The 17,169-nt window shown below is 45.1% G+C and overlaps 1 protein-coding gene across 7 annotated transcripts in view; it reads left to right on the top strand.

The window, feature by feature from the left end:
- GATA3 (GATA binding protein 3) overlaps positions 1–12,557 on the top strand; it is a 35,274-nt gene extending 22,717 nt beyond the window's left edge. For 5 of the 7 annotated variants that reach the window (XM_029616047.1, XM_029616046.1, XM_029616051.1 and 2 more), the window contains exon 6: positions 11,773–12,557. In XM_029616047.1, coding sequence (XP_029471907.1) covers positions 11,773–12,057 — 285 coding nt within the window. In that variant the 3' untranslated portion in view covers positions 12,058–12,557. Of the gene's footprint in view, positions 1–11,647; positions 11,749–11,772 lie in introns of those variants that run through there. The other 2 variants (XM_029616048.1, XM_029616052.1) reach the window with 2 other exon arrangements.
- The last annotated feature ends 4,612 nt before the right edge of the window (positions 12,558–17,169 follow it).

Raw genomic sequence — 17,169 nt, 5'->3', positions numbered from 1 at the left:
ATAAGCTTGAATCTATTAATGGACCTGAGTCAAAATGAATGTCTAAGGTAATAATAATAGATGTTAGACTAACCAACATGGGACAAAGAGCTTTGATACATTCATATGATTTAATAGATTTTTTTAATATTTAATAAAAAAAAGTTTAAAGTATTAGTTCAAGGATTTCTTTTTGGAAAAGAATCTTTTTTATATTATTTGTTTATAAAAAATATCTTATAAGATATAATTAATATGCAATAGAACACCAACAAAATTAAAAAAAAAAAAAGTTATGTAGGCAGTACCATCATATATTCCTACGTTTTTAATTAAGGATTCTTGTCTCTGCCATTCATCTTATACATTTTGCAGTTTATTATTTACTAGACATTGCACCATAAGCTTGAATCTATTAATGGTCCTTAGTCAAAATGATTGTCTAAGATAATAATAATAGATGTTAGACTAACCAACATGGGACAAAGAGCTTTGATACATTCATATGATTTAATAGATTTTTTAATATTTAATAAAAAAAAATGTGTAAAGTATTAGTTCGAGGATTTCTTTTTGGAAAAGAATCTTTTTTATATTATTTGTTCCCATGCATTTTTAGAACCAATTGGCTTTAAATAGGAAATGTTTTTTATATACATAGGTAAATTTTAACCTCAATTACGTTTCGATGTTCTTATTTATATGTCACTCTTTATTTGTAAGTCACCATTTTAGTGTTTTATTGATGCTTCATTTTTGTTTTATTAATATTTATGTTTTTATAATTCATTCATAGCCCCTGAGGCAGCCGCTTTATGAGCAGCGAAACGCGGCCTGAGTCGGGCATCAGTTTTTATACGTCTCCACCACGATAAAGAATTGAAAAAGATTTTTTGGCATCTATCCTTTTGTTTTCCTAACGGCTTTTTTAGATCGCCTACCTTTTTGTTTTTTTTTTGGTGCAGTATTATCTGGTCAGCCAGCATCGTGTGAGTGGCATGCAGCTCGCTTAGGTGTGAAAATGTGGTTCTTTGCCTCTCCCTGCCAGCGCTGGCACAGGTGGCACCGTTGTCCCACGTGTGCCGAAGGGAGGAGCTGGCATCCGTGCAGGCCCAACAGAGCAGTGCAGTCCCCCCATGGACCCAGCCAAGACCACAGGGGGGACCTCTACTTGGCAGCGCCCGGGGCTCCACTCTTGCCTTCCTCCTCCTTTTGGTGAGCGTTTTTTTCTCCGTTTCCAGCATCGGCTCCGCATGAGGGTGGTGAGCAGGGAGACAAAAGTCCATCAAAAGGAAGGGATCGGTCACGGGTGCACGAGTCGTGTCTGCTTGCCCTGCCCCTCTCTCAGCCTTAAGCCAACAGATGTGGTGCCTGTGGGGTTGTGCCTTGCGCTGGTGGAAACCTTTTCATTGCTTGAGTTTGACAGAGATGATTTAGCTAGCCTGCTTGGCTGGTTAAATCTGTTAACTCCGAGCTGTAGTGTACAGGGAGCGAGCTCCGAACAAGGGACGAGAAAGTTAGTCCAGTTTGTACTTTCGGCTGGGGTGTGTCTCCTGATGGGTTTGTTTTGTGCACATCATGATAGGAATGAATCTCGCTCATAAGCTTAGGAATGTTGGGTATGACTTCAGCCTCTTAAATTGACTGAATACTTGCTGTGTGTCAGAGAGCCGCCTCCTGGAGCTAGGAAGATGGAATATGCAAAGGCAACATAGCGAGATGCACGTGGAAGGCCTTTCTAATCAAGGTGGGGGCGTCCAGTACAGTTGGGACAATCTCCGTATCTTCCTGCCACATTTTCTTGAATTTTTTTTTTTTATTGAAGATCTGTTTTGTCAAGTGTTGTTCAGAATTTTGGCGCGCTCTCTTTGTGGACCCTCTTGATTTAAATGTAGGTCTTGTGGCATTAAAATAGCAGTAAATTGGTAGTTTCGGCTAGGTTATTTTCAAGTGTTTTGTTTTTTTTTCTTTCTGTGTGTGAGGCATGCGGATTGTTGTTTTTTTTGTTTTTTTTTTTTAGTGTTCTTTGACTTCTTTTGATTGGGACGTGAAAAGGTGATCATTGTATCCCATGGCTGTTCAGGGTAGTAATTTTAAGCTTTGCTCAACTGCAGATAAATGTTTGTTATCTTACTATCAGTGTTGCTATTTAGGTTGCTTGAAAGATGACCACGTTATAAGCATTCTTGGTTGCTTCTCTGCTCATTGCGTGTTCACTGTGAATTGAATCACAGTTAGTGAGCATGAAATTCGTAGATGTGCTGAGATGGACAAAATGTTGCAGAACGCCGTTTATTAATGAGTCCCAGCTCTGTCTCTAGGCTAGAGGAGTCATATTATTAGTAGCATTGATTTGTAAACTATAACAAAAGACCTGGGGCTCCTGGCACTGTGCTTCCTGTTTCTTGGTCTAGGGGCATCATTTTGTACTTGTCCACATTAAATTTTATCTGCCATTTCGATGCCTAATCCTCCAGCCTCGCAAGCTCCTCCCTCAGAGTCTACTTGTGTTTTAACTAGGAGTGTACACCAAACATTATTTTCATTTTGTTATTTTTCTTTTTTCATTTCTTTTCATCACGCTTGCTTATTTTTCTATGTCATCTATTTAAATAAAACAAACAAGCAACACATAAAGAAAAAAGTGCCAGGTTCACCCAGTCCCTATCTCCTCTTGCCACCTCCCTCCCCCTAGAACACCTATCCCTGGATATCTCCAGGTGCCCCTTCCCCCCCCCCCCCCCCCCCCCAAACCACTTGCCCCATCCATGCACCTAAGGGGCAGGACTGATCCTGTCACTCCTGCCCCACTGGATCTCCATTTCAAAATGGTGCCGGCCTCAGCTCCCTTTCTGAAGTGGAGGCCCAGCGGAGGATTACGCCTGCTCCTTTTCACCTGCAGATGGGGCACGTGGTTGAGAATCCCCTGGGGCTTCGGTGGTGGCAGCCATTTGAAAACGAAACAAAAGCAAAACAAACCAAGTTTTGTTTGCCTTTCAGTTCATTTCAAACCCTAACAGGTCGATTTTTAAAAGCGTTGCTCGCGCCAGCGTGGCCACATAGGCGCGTCTGTGGGCCGCCCGCGAGCAATGCGGATTTAAAAAAAAACAAAACAAAAACCACAAAATAAGCCCGTGTGCATCCATGCGTGTGTAAGGAATAAGGGGCGGGACCAAGGTTTAGGCGCGCATCTCCGTATTTTAAAACCAAAAACCGCAGCGTGCGACCGCTCGATATCCGCCTAACTTTACTGCTGCTCCTGATGAGGGGCAAAGTCTGCAGGTTTCAAGTTTTAGGGTTTACAGGACAGGGTGAAGAGTCGGGGTCAACTGGGCGGCGTGCAGGATGAAGAACCAGAGGGGGTCTGAAAGACCTCTCTATTAACTGGGTAAACTGGTGGACTAACTGGATAACTGGGAATGTGCCTTGCGCGAGGGAGTTTTTTAAAATCCGCTGAGGTACGGGCGTAAAAGCCAGACACGGTCCTGTTGAAGACCCGCGCACGCCAGGTGAGCGTGAGTAGCCTTTTAAACTGAGGAGCCTACTTAATGCGCAGTTGGTGTATTTTACACGTGCACGCGATTAAAAATTCCAGCGTATCTTCGCTCGCGTGCCTATGTGCGTGTGTAAGGGCTCGCCCGTGCTCGTTTAGCTAGTTTTAACTATCTTGAATATGATGTCATCTGCAGATTTGATCATTTCAGTTTCTGCTCCCTCTTCCAGATCAGTAACGAATACTTTTAACCATACTGGTTCCAGTACAGATACCTGGGGTGTTGCACTGTTCACTTCTTTCCATTGGGAAAACTGACCATTTAGTCCTGCTCTTCATTTTCTAGCCTTTAACCAGCTCCCGGTTCATTATAGCTCATTGCCTACTATCCCATGGTTTTTTAATTTCCTGAGGTGTCTGTCATGAGGGACTTTATCAAATACCTTCTGAAAATCTAGATATATTATGTCAAGCAGCTTGCCCTTGTCCACATGATTATTTATGACTTCAAAGAATTCTAATAGATTAGTAAGGTGGGACCTCCCTTTGCTAAATCTGTGCTGGTTTTTTCTCCTTTGAGCCATATTTATCTATGTGCCCTGTAGCTCCTTCTTAATAAAAGCTTCCACCATTTTGCCTAGTATGGACCTCAGACTCACTGTTCTGTAGTTTCCTGGGTCATCTTTGCTGCTCTTTTTAAAAAAGTTGGCGATACATTGGCTTCTCACCAGTCCTCAGGTATATTGTCAGGTTATAATGATAAATTACAGATCACCAGTAGCAGGCCTGCAATTTCATATTTGAGTTCTTTCAGAACACCGGGATGAATACCATCAGGACCTGGTGATTTGCTACTGATGGTATCCAATCCAGAATTCGAAAGGGCTAGTTTTGAAATTGCAGGTGTTGATTGGTCTATCTGGAGTTCGGACAAGCTCCAGTGGATGGTAAAGCTGGTCCTCTGCACCTTTCCTAGCTCTACTGCAAAGGCTGCTGTTGAGTCTGTGGTCTGATGCTTTCTGTGCCAAATAAACTCTCCCTTATTTACATGGCAACAGGCACTTGCCCAACGCTGCTAATTTTAAAATGAATCCCCCATGGTCGCAAATTGGTGATGCTGTGGCTCAGTCCTCAGTTTCCGGTCCTTGGTGCCACCATGATGGGGCCCACCTAACAGTAGAAGTAGCTGCAAGAGTTGGCACTTAACCTTCACTCCAGACCTTTTCCCCCAGATGGTCTTTCCTGTCTCTTGCACGGCAGTAGTGTTCTGCAATGGGAGCCTACTTGGCACATTCCTGCTGCTTCTCCGTTGGCTCTGTCTGCTGGCCAATGCACTTTCTCACTCAGGAGGCCGTCGGAAGCACTCCTGCCGCTGCCTCCCCACTGCCGTTTCTGCCTCTCTCTTCCCTGCTGTGATCCCCTCACACTCTCTCGTGGCAACAGCAACAAACAAAAATAACAATCAAACTAACAACAAAGCCAGGGCAGCACCGCTTACACTGCCCCGATTCCTATCTGGGCCACTATAGCCCTTCCTCCCTCACCCTGCAAGATTCCTTATCCTAGAGCTGAAACACTGGGGTTCTTGAAAATCTTAGAGGTGCCAACTGCCCTACAGTCTCACTCGCTGTTGGAATATTTTATGGATAAGGCGTGGGAGTCCCCTCACTCTGAGACAATAGTTGCCAGAAAGTTGGATCTCAAATTTAGAATGCGGAAGTCTTTATTTATTTACTTACGTACTTAAAAAGTGTTTATTTCACTTATAACAATAATGTGCTAGGCGGATTACAATATGTAGTTACACAAACTAATTTAAATACAATTTAAAACATCAGTAAAATACAGATCATACACAATACAGGACAAACGGTTCATGCTTAATCTTGGTACAAGCTATCAGATGCCTTTTGTTCAGCTCATAAGCCTGCCTAAATAAAACTGCCTTCAGCTGCTTTCTAAACATGAAGTTAGCATGTAGCACATTTAAAGCTAATCGGAGAAATTTTTTTTTCACTCAACGCACAATTAAACTCTGGAATTTGTTGCCAGGGGATGTTGTTAGTGCAGCTGGGTTTTAAAAAGGTTTGAATAAGTTCTTGGAGACGTCCATTACCTGCTATTAATTATGTTGACTTAGAGAATAACCACAGCTCTTATTAGCATCGGTAGCATGGGATATGCTTAGTTTTTGGGTACTTGCCGGGTACTTGCCAGGTATTTGTAAGCCAGGATTGGCCACTGTTGGAGACAGGATGCTGGGCTTGATGGACCCTCAGTCTGACCCAGTATGGCATGTTCTTATGTTCTTATTTTATGTTCTTATGTTCTGTGGTGCTGCAGGGGCTGCTACAACCATCTACCACAGCACCTCAGCCACAGCCATGCGCATTGGGGGCCCCAAGGGACAGCAAACATCCAAAGGGGCATCTAAGGGGCAATGGTGCCCCCACCATCGGGTAAAAATAACAGAAAAAACTGCCCCCCAACTTCTAATGTTTGCATGGAAACTCATGGATGGCGGAACGGGAGAGAAAGTGCCCTAGGTGGCGAGGGAAGTGTGGGGAAGGGGAACGGGGACTGTAGGCATAGTTTGCCTGCTTAATTTAGGGAGGTGGGGGGGGCAACAAGGGGTAGAGAGGTCATATTGGTGGGAGAGGTGAGGGAGGGCTGCTGATTCAGCACTAGCAGCTGGCGCATTTGGGAGGACATAAGACCCCCAAACTATGCCTATGGCAGGAACTTGAGGTTTGGGTGGGGGTGAGCAGGGAAGGGCAGGGAAGAGGATGGCAGGATGCCCTGAAGAGGGGACAGCAGGGCGTCAGATCGGTGGGGGAATGTGGGAGGAGGTTGGGATATTGAGGGGGAGAGCAGAGGAGAGAGAAGGATGTCTGGGGATGAGAGAGAGCAAGTGAGCACTGCTGAGTGGAAGCTGGGATTGGGGCTGGTTGAGCAGGGAGAGAGGGAGGCCACGGTGGAGGGAGGGGTGAGCCAGAACTCAGATTGAGTGGGGGTGGTGAGTGGGTGCTCAGGGATTGGGTGGAGACCTCAAAACGAGCAGGGATTTGGGGGTTCGTTGGAGGGGGAGAAAGCTGATGAGGAAAGTGGTGCCAGTGTGAAAGGAAAAATAAAATGTTCAGACAAGAAGAGCAGAAAAATACTTTCAGTTTAGGGATTGGGAATGTGAATCTCTTCTAAGTTTGCCTCTTGCATTGTATAAAATACAGTCTTACTCTTGGGAGAACTTTGCACACAGCACGCTTTCTATTAAACTGCTGCAATATAAATTGCTGTGAGTAATGCGACTGAAAATACCGTACACTAAAAAGTTATTAGTCGCGATGCGCTGACGCTTCCGCCCTGAACAGATCAATGAAGCTGTGCTGCGCTTTCCCGCAGTGCCAGATTCTGCGCCGAATTTTACCGGAGGGGAATTCTCTGCAAAATCTGCTTTGTGTGACTCATTCCCTCCAGGTAAAAGGTTTGTTTTCTCCTGTATTGCGCAACCTGCGGAGAATGGCTTCTGGGGTTTGGTGAGGCTCCATCTCTGGGTTATGCATGTGAGACCGAGGGAGGGATTTGGATCCCGTCATGGGACGGCAGCCCCACTGGTTCTGTTTTCCAGTGGGAGGTGTATTTGATGTTCTTTTGCTGTTGTAGGGTCGTTGCTGTTTGAGTCCTAGGTGTTTAGTGCCGTTATGGTACGATAAGTTTGCTAGATGGGTTCTGAGTGTCTTTTTGGCGGGGTTTTGTGCTGGGTCACGGAGCATCTGGTAGTGCAGGAAGTTTGAGTTGCTGTTATTGAGGTGACACAGCATTTGAATGCAGTATATTTTTGTATGGTGAGTTGTACTCTCTCCAAACGGGTTGCTTTTGCTCATACAATGACAGTAATGTACAGGGTTGTTTGTTTGTTTGTTTATTTATTTATCATTTTCAACTTGATTTTCTGCTGTTTTGTCCAGCAGGTCCCTAAGTGGCTTACAGATCAGATAAAAATCACAGAAACGCACCTTACCAAGAACATTAAACCAAATACGCCCCTCCCCCATCTTCCTCATTCCATCAAGCCTCTCCCTTCATTCACAACTCCAATAAATTATTCCCACTCGTCTTTAAGAACACCACCATCTCCCCACCCCCCACTATATTAGCAGCTCTGCATCTTAAATTGAGGTAAACACTTCCTGGAACAACCGTGCTTTCACTTTTTTGTAAGGTCCCATAATCCATTTCTAAACAGGATGCAGTCTTGGTCTCAAATGTATGGATAGTCTGGCGTTGTGCCAGAGAGAGCCGCCTTCTGGATGGAGTTCAAAGATGAACTGTCTACAGTTGACTTATCAAAGTTCCTTGTAATCGGGCAATGGGTAGTCCTAAGAGCAAACCACGTGCCTGCAGTTCTTTTGCCCCTGATTACTTTTCATCCACTGAATGAGATCAGATAATTTTCTATTGATGTCAATAGTTAATGTAAGCGACATCTGGTAATTGTCAATCATGTTTTCCAGGATACATCTGTATGCATGCACAACTCTCTCTTCCATGGAATGTATTGTAAAATCTGTCTGTGTGGCTGAGAATGTGTGCTTGTGTCAGAGAGAGTGTGTGTCTGTGGGAGAGAGAGTGTGTGTCTGTGGGAGAGAAAGAGAGAGTGTCTGTGGGAGAGAGAGAGAAAGAGAGAGTGTCTGTGGGAGAGAGAGAGAAAGAGAGAGTGTGTGTCTGTGGGAGAGAGAGAGAAAGAGAGAGTGTGTGTCTGTGGGAGAGAGAGTGTGTGTCTGTGGGAGAGAGAGGGAGAGAGAGTGTGTGTCTGTGGGAGAGAGAGAGAGAGAGTGTGTGTGTCTGTGGGAGAGAGAGAGAGGGAGACTGAGTGTGTGTGTCTGTGGGAGAGAGAGAGGGAGAGTGAGTGTGTGTGTCTGTGGGAGAGAGAGTGTGTGTCTGGGAGAGGCAACCACACTGCCGGCCAGTGTCTGAGCCACTGGCCGGCAGTGTGGTTGCCTGATTGCTTGGCAGCTGATTCGAGAGCCAATTGATTTTCGGGAGACTTTAACGCCGGGACAGGAATCCAGACTCTACATCTCTATATACATATCTAGAGTTGAGATATAAACAGCTTGGGGGGAAGGGATGGAGAGACAGGGACCCAACCAACTGCATGGGTTGTAGGCGGGACTGCAGCTCAGTTTGTTCCAGCCTGCTCTAGGACTGGACTCTGCTCTGCTTCTTGGTTATTCAGGAAAGTTGGGAAATTCGTGTTGGAGATTTTTTGGCTCGGTGCGCTCCACGCCACGTGATGCATCTTTTAAGGGTCTGCTTGGTGGGCTTTTCAAGCTTATACTCATAGGGACTGCAGGAGGGAGTCAGATAGATATCCCATGGGCCAGTTTTGCAAAGATCCTCCTCCCAGGCTGATATTTTCTTACAGTCCGCCCTGAAGCTGCTATTAAAATCCATCTCTGTACTTAAGAATTGGAGTAACGCCGGTTTTTAAATAGGGCTTCAGACGTGACCCAGAAAACTACAGCCCAGTGAGCCCGAGGCTGGAACCAGAGCAGAATTATGTGGCCTGTGAAGAATCCTGGTTTAATGGAGATTCTCAGATTTAAGAAACCTTTTGGGAATGATAGTTCGTACGTGGATTTCCCAAAGAAATGCATCCGTTTTTCAGCAGAGAGGACATCTCTCACACATCGGGGCCGATGCAACACAGTGAGCTCAGCTGGTTATGTGGGCGCGTCCTAATCCCCTTATGCTGAAAGGGGATTAGCGCCTCCACAACGCGCCAGAAAACTCATAGCGCTCGTCGCATGCGAATGCACGCCGATGAGGCTATTAGTTTTCACTCCACGTGCAGTAAAAAAAAATTGCGTCCAATACGCAAATTTTTGCGCTCAGAAATTGGTACAGAAAAGCGGAAAATACTGCTTTTCTGTACATCCTCCTATTTAATGTCGTGGCGATATTAAGTCAGAGGCGATATTAAGTCAGAGGAATGAAAGATTTTAAAAAAAAAATAATTTTAAAGAAAGTGCCCGCGGTCACTCAGTTAACCAATGTCCGTCTTCCGAACCCGTGGCTGTGCTCCGATCGGGAAAACGGACGCCGATTAAATTCAGCATCCGTTTTCTTCACCGGCGGACAGCCGACCACTCCCGGGCGCCGGCTGTCAAGGAGGCGCTAGGGGGCGCGCACAGTCGACCCTAGCGCCTCCTTGACAGCGCGACCCCTAATTAAAATATTGCATGGTGCCCCCGGGAGAGATGCCTGGGGGGGAGGGGTGCGTTTGGAAAGCGGGCGCTTTCAGTGCATTTTTTTTTTGCGCACCGGCCCCATGGAGGACGTTCTGAGATTCAGAACAGATTCTCTGTTCGGTTCCCCCTCCCCCCGACCAGCAGTAACTGCTGCGAGCAGAGCCCCTGACTGCCGAGGGAATACTGAGCTCTGAAAGAGACCCGTAGGACAGAGAGATCCGCGGCCACAGGGTGTGGGGGCCGTACGTAATGGAAGCCCAGTCCTCAGACTGGTGCTCTGTAAAACCCCCCTCCAGGTAAGGTCGCCTCCGTCCTCCGTTTGTACAAGGGGGCGACCGACAAGACCGCGCTAATCGGTGCCCATTGAATTCACTCAATTGAGCGGTTCACAGGGTGGGCTTACGGCGGTTGACAGGGGGAGCTGTACAGGTTTTAAAGAAACCGCTGCTGAAATCCATTTCTCCAAAATGAAAATGTCGCAGCTTGGCGCGGAGGCACCGGATGACGCTGCTTATCCTTAGGTGGAACCTGCCCTGGAGAAAAAGCGTATTAAATGTGCAAGGTGACGCTCAGCTGACTTTGAGTGGTGGGAGAACGGGAATTTGGTTTATTAGATTTTATATACTGATACATCGGACAAGCCTTCACATCGGTTTACACAAGATAAAACAGGATCAGAAATACAATATTCCTAAAATAGTAACAGCTAAAAAAAACTATATAAAGTAAAAGAATAAATTAGCCGTTAAGAAAAGATAAAAAAAACTCATAAAGCATAAACAAACATAATCAAAAACACTAAAGTTAAAAACAAATATTAAACTAGATGACGTACTAATAAATAAGTAAAATACAGTGAGAATAAAATAAAAGGTAGCTCATCAAGATGGTTTAGAGATAGAGCATGCTTATGCTGTGTTGCTTATTTCTGACATTGCTGTTTGATCAAATCGTACTCTGCGAATGCGCATTTAAACAGCCAGGTCTTTAGTTCAGCTTTAAATTGCTTTTTTTTCCAGTGGTGAGTCTCGGTGAGGTAGGTAGAGAGTTCCAGACTTTTGTTTGGGTTGCATTAACTCTTCTTGCAGCGCTAGAAGTGAAAATTCAATCCGTGCTCTGGGGCAAGTAATTAAACTACCCCTTTGCTTTTGTCTGGTGGGGGAAGATTTGTTCCAATCATCAAAGCAAATTCAGTGAGGAAGTTTTTTGCTTTGTGTTACCGCCTCCGGAAAGCTTGACCCTGGCAGATTTGCACCCGGTTTCCCCCGTGGTCGGGTTTTCCCGTCGGAAACAACGCATGTGGCTTGGATTATAAAAATAAATAAAGCCCCACGGGTTGTTTCCCTCCCTTCAGCCCAGGTCCGCTGTCGGGAGCCCCTCCAAACCAAGCGGGGGAATAAAACGGGTGCCCGGCCGCCTGCATTGAGGAGTGGCGACTGCCGGAGGAGCCCGGGTCCCTGGGAGAGAGGCTGTTTTATGCAGGGGGAATGGCTTTCCTTGCTCTCCACCCCTCCCTCCCCCAATATCTCTGTAGCTTCTCACCCTCTGTGTTTAATTCTTACGGGTTCCCTCCCTGGCTCTGAACTGTACTGATGCTGGTGGGGCCCTGAAATTAGGTGTAATAAATAAACATGTACCTGTCTGGACGCTCATCTGCCAGGGGTGGTAGAGAGGAAGGGGGCAGGCTGGAGGGGACCGGTTTGGCCTTTATTTGCTCTGTAAGTTACTAAGAGAATGAAATGCCCTGTTTGTTTACCCCTCTCTCTCTCTCTGTGTTGCCCGATGCTCCGTGCTTTCCAGCAGTGAAAGGCGCAGCTGCAATCACAGTCGCAGGTTGTCCTCCAACCGTCCCACGCCTGACAAAACTGCCTTAAAATCCAGAGTCGCTCTGTTTACTGATTTAATGTATATTCCGCTTTTTCAGGCACTTCAGACAGGCTTCTGTGGTGGAATTTTCTGAAATGGTTGTCTTGGGGCTGCAAAGCGTGAGAAACGTCTCCCCCCCTCCCCCCCCCCAGCACACAAAAAAAATAATTGGTTTTTGTTTAGATTAACAGACCCTTGACCATGAAGAAGGAAGGCATTCAGACCCGGAACCGAAAAATGTCTAGCAAATCCAAAAAGTGCAAAAGGATGCACGAGAGCCCGGAGGACTTCCCCAAGAGCAGCTCCTTCAGCCCGGCAGCCCTCTCCAGGCACATGTCGTCCCTCAGCCACCTTTCACCCTTCAGCCACTCCAGCCACATGCTGACCACCCCCACGCCGATGCATCCGCCCTCGGGCCTCGCGTTCGGGCCTCACCACCCGTCCAGCATGGTCACCGCCATGGGCTAGACGTCCCCGGTAAATGCTTCGCGGCTCTCCGAAATGAGATGATGATGCTTCTTTTTTTTTTTATTTTTATTTTATTTTATTATTTTTTTTATATACACTTGCATTTTTTAGCAGGAGCAGCATCACGAAGCCTAAACAATGGAGATAACGTCATTCGAAGGCTTTAAAGCAAAACAATGTTCTTTTGCCACTTTCTTGGGGAGCTCCCCCTGGTGGCGTCGACGCATTTCTCGGTCACTGAATCTGGATCCCATTGTGAATAAGCCATTCAGACTCACATTCCTTATTTAACAGGGGTGTCTAGTGCTGTGAACTCCCCCATCCCCCCCCCCCCCCCTGCTGAACTCTGCAAATAACTATTATGTAAGAAATCCTGTATATTTGAAGAAGACTGATTTGCCTCTGAACTTTGTAAAAAAAAAAAAAAAAAATCAAAAGAATGGACGTGAAGGGACTACGAGAGAAAAACTGATGGGCAGAGTAAGAAAATAACAAACCAGGCCTAGGAAGACGTAGGACTTCCAGTGGCTGAGCGGACGGAATTCCACTTCTGTTCCCTTGTGCCGACGGAAGTCGTTTGATGCACTGAAAGCTGTGGACAGGTCATTCAAGCAAGGCTTGCAGGCCCCTGCGGAGGAAGGCCCCCTGTCAGTTCCAGGGCAATCAGAGTTAACGCACGGATATTGCCAATAAGGATTTTCAGATAGCACCGTTCGCCAGGCCTAAACGCATTGTGAACAAGTTCCTGTAATTGTTGTTTGTATGTATAATTCAAAACTCCGAAATAAGAAAGATGTAGACCTATTCCATCCTATTACACAGACTTGAATTGTTGTATAAATTTATTTACTGCTAGTGTAAAGAGCTGCTTTTTTTTTTTTCATATTTTTTTCCCCTTTCTTCGAGAATAAACTAGATTAAATTCTGTTGACCTAAAGTTGGTTTTGCTTTAGAGATTCTATTTCTCTTTTGCTTTGGGTAAGATCCTTTTGCTGTTCACTGCAACCACCCAATGTCATGAGCGGGCTCCGAGGGAAGTGGGAACGTGCCTGCTGGTTATTAACAGGCCTGAAGGAGCTGGGACTGGTTGACAGAAGCCCATGGCTATAAAAGCAGCACTGAAATTTTCCTTAAATAATTCAGTTGGCAATTGAAGCCAACGACATTATTTCAATTCCCCAGCTTCCTCCCATTTCAGATTTCCTTCCTGATGATGGTATTATGGAAAAGCAGGATTTTTGGAAAGTAGCATCATGGTACCTAAATGGGACATTTTTTTTTAAATTGCTTCAGTAATGCCTTGCTTCTTTGTGACTTTTATTTGTTCTTTTGCATTGTTTTTTCTTCATTGCTTTAAGTATATATCTGAAGAATTGGACCCCTGGAGTGTGCCACAGACTGCGATGACTGACTGGTATTTGGTTACAGGTTTTACTGTGGGTGGCACTGGGCACTCCATTCCTGCTGCATCTGTTTGTATGTCTGCGCGCTGCTGAATTGAAATCTTGCAAAAGTGATGCTTTCAGAATACAAAATCTGCACTTCATTTCTCAGTAGAATCATTGGCACCCAGAATCCCATTATCGGTTTCACTGGAGCAGCCATCAGACAGTGTTTTCTGTTATACTCAGGAGCTGGTGCATGAACTTCTTCAAAGCAGGTCTGTCAAACAATTTGATGAACCTGGAAAGAAGTTCAAGGCAAAGATTTTCAAATTTTGAAAATAATCAGAACCAGATTTCATCAGATTATTGATGGGTCTGCTTCTTTCTTTTTTTATTTCTTAAAATTCAGTTTTTCAAATTTCTTTTGAATATTTCCCAGGTCCTCTGGATAAATTTAAATAAATTCCTCAATGGATTTGGGGAAAATCAGAAAATTTCACAAAACTCAAAATTAGACTGAAGTTTGCCTGGTTTGAGTTTGACCTCACATTTTGTTTGCATGCAGCTTGGACTTAAGAAGCAATAACAGGGTTATTAAAATGAAATAACTTTCCTGATATAGTCAATCCTAAACTCGTAACAGAAAAATAAACTGAGCAGGTAATCACTTTCTTGATTCTCTTTCTGTTGGTTCGTATTTCCAACAGTTTCCCAATTTGGGATGTCCCCCTGTGACAAAGTCAAGGAATCCATCCCCAATCAAAGCCACTTCGAGTCAGTTTTCAGCACCTTTCTTTTCAAAGGTTTGTACAAAGATTTTCAGAGTTGACACTCAGCCTAAAGCACCAGGTCCAGGTGCGTCCTGCAGGATATCTTGGTTGCTGCAGCTCCCTCTTTTTCTATTATACCTGTATCTCTTTTTTTGGTGTTGCCTTTTGCTTCTTTTATTTTTGTACTTTTTTTTTTTAGTTTGTCTCTTGCTATGGCCACAACCATTTAAAAAAATGAACTTCTTCCCAAAGTCCGTTCTTTGGCAGTATTCATGCTGCATCCATGAAGGGCAGTTCTGCCGATGGCCAACTTTGGGTCGCAATGGAAACCGCCTACTATCAACATGGTAGGCAGACTGGACAGTGCTATTTCCCTTTGTAATTTTTGATGGATCCGTTCTTTTGATAAGTTCAACAGAGTTGTTAGAGACCCTAAAGGGACAGCCTATTTAAAACTCTTTGATCAGAAGGACTCCTTTTTTGGATGCATTTACTGACGTATGCTGTCCTGTTGGGGACTTAACGCCCTACCATCTCTCCTCTGCTGACCTCATCATCTAGTATCTGAGAGTTTGGCCTTTTTCCACCTTGGCTTTTGGGATTCATTTTTTTTGCCATTTGAGATTGCAATCGAGAGAACCCCTGTCCATCCCATAATACCCAATAAAATGGGAGACGTTTTCCGCCATGGTCCAGAATTGGACTCGCATGAACCGTCTCTGCTTAGCTCAGCTGTATCTTGATTTAATAAGAATGATCATGGCCAAGTAGGCGGGGAGCTCTCAAAGCCTTTTGCATTAGAAAAAGAGCCTAAGTATGAGAACAGAACCCATGAGGTTATGATGATTTTATTTTAGCCGCTGAATGAAATAGCAGAGCATTATTTTTCCTGGTTCAACTGCAAATCTTCTAGGACCTTCTGACCTGCTGGCTGAGAAACACCATTCTTATGTACCTAACTGAAGCAAATCTTCATTGCCACAAAAGAGTCAATAAGATGCGTACAAACAAAATTTGTCTGTTCTGTAATACTTTGTGACTTGCCTCTGTTTGACTCTGTTGCCTCAGTTTGTAAATATGACGCACGGCGCAATCGTGTCTTTGCTTAGTAAATATTTTAAGCAAACATTTACATGCAGAAGAGGCAGTAGCAGTCAGATCTTGCCAATTCATGATTAATCTTTTAAGGAATATAAAAGATGTCAATAAGTTTATCACCTATGGGAATAATAATTGTGCTACGCAGAAAGCGGTGCTCCCTCAAAGCGAGTGCCTACGTCTGCGGCGCCGCGTGTCCCTGGTAGCACCGGGGTGCTCTGGCAATAACCGCTGACCTTTTCCAGCACCACACGAGAAGGATAGCAGACAAGCTAGTTTTCAAGAGAGCTGGAAGGAAAGGGCTTGGAGAAGAGGATCGCGACTGGGTAAGGGACGTCTAGGGAGGCCGAGAGACGGACCTTGCAGAGGAGAAGGAGTGAGAGGCTTGAGCTGTGGATGGGAAGAGAGACTGGGAGAGAAGGGGGAGGAGAGGCAACTTTGGGATGGGAGTAGAGATACTGAAAGCTGGGCAAAGTGGAGTAAAAGGAGAAGGCAGCCTTGGAGAGAAGGAGAGGGAGAATGAGTATCAGGTTGGGATCCAGAGAGAAGAGCCTCACTGACAGACAGGGTGATTGAAAAATAAAACACAGAAATCAGAAAGACAAACTGAACTGAGTACTACTAGTGCTTAACATTTCTATAGGGCTACACGACATACGCGGCGTTGTACAAACACACAAAAAGGGAGTCCCTGCTCAATAGAGCTTACAGTCTAATAAGACAACGCACAGGACGAGACTTGGGGCATTTCATAAAGCCAGACAATGGTTAAAAAGAAAAGAAAGTTAACAAGACTAAAAGCAGACAATCAGGTATAAGATTTTAAAGCAGCTTGAAAAAGGTGGGTTTTTAGATGGGATCTAAACATGGTGGGAGAGGGAGCAGGACGCAGCAGTTTAGGAAGATTATTCCAAGCACACGGCGCAGCCAGGGGGTAAGCACAGAGTCTGGAATCGACGGTAGAGGAGAAGGGCACAGATAGGAGTGACTTGTCTGATAAGTGGAGTGCACGACGAGGAGGGGTGTAGAGAGAGATTAGAGAGGAGAGGTAGTGAGGTGCTGCAGAGTTGAAGGTATTTGTAGGTGAGAAAGAGGAGCTTGACCTGTACGCGGGAATGGGTAGGGAGCCAATGCAGTGACTTGAGAAGAGGGGTTATGTGAGCATAGCGACTGGAGAAAGATAAGCCATGCAGCTGAATTTAGGACAGATTGCAGTGGAGAGGGATGACTTGATAGGAGACCTGTGAGGAGCAGGTTACAATAGTCTAAGCGGGAGGAGATGAGAGAGTGGATAAGGGTTCTGGTAGTGGGTTTGAAAAGGAAGGGATGGATTTGGGCAATGTTATAAAGAAACGACAAGTTTTAGCAGTGTTATGGATTTGTGTAGAGATGGAGAGAGAGGAGTCGAAGAGGATGCCAAGGTTATGAGCTGATGAGACAGGAATGATGACCGTGTTATCCACAGGAACCCAGAAAGGAGGAAGAGGGGAGCTGGGCTTGGGAGGGAAGATAAGGAGCTCCGTCTTGGCCATGTTGAGTTTAAGGAGGTGGCGGCAGGACGTCCAGGCAGCAATGTCAGCCAGGCAGGCCGAGATCCGGGATTGGATTTCTGGTGAAGTTTCTGGTTGTACAAAGGTAGATCTGGGAGTCAGCAGCATAAAAAAAGTGGTGAAAAAAAGCAAAAGAAGCAATTAGCCAGACACAACCAACAGTAGTCAGAAAACATTAGAGTACATTTGAAAAGACAATAGAAAAAATAAATCTGAACCAGATTAACACAGCTAGTATAAAAGAAAGGTAAGTAGGTTTGAAAGACGTAGACTCTTCATGTTGGGAAGACTATAGAAAGAAGAAGCCTA

The sequence above is a fragment of the Rhinatrema bivittatum genome, chromosome 9, assembly GCF_901001135.1.
Source record: "Rhinatrema bivittatum chromosome 9, aRhiBiv1.1, whole genome shotgun sequence".
NCBI lineage: Eukaryota > Metazoa > Chordata > Amphibia > Gymnophiona > Rhinatrematidae > Rhinatrema > Rhinatrema bivittatum.
Note: the sequence above shows the minus strand (reverse complement) of the source record. Positions and strands in the feature narration are given on the sequence as shown.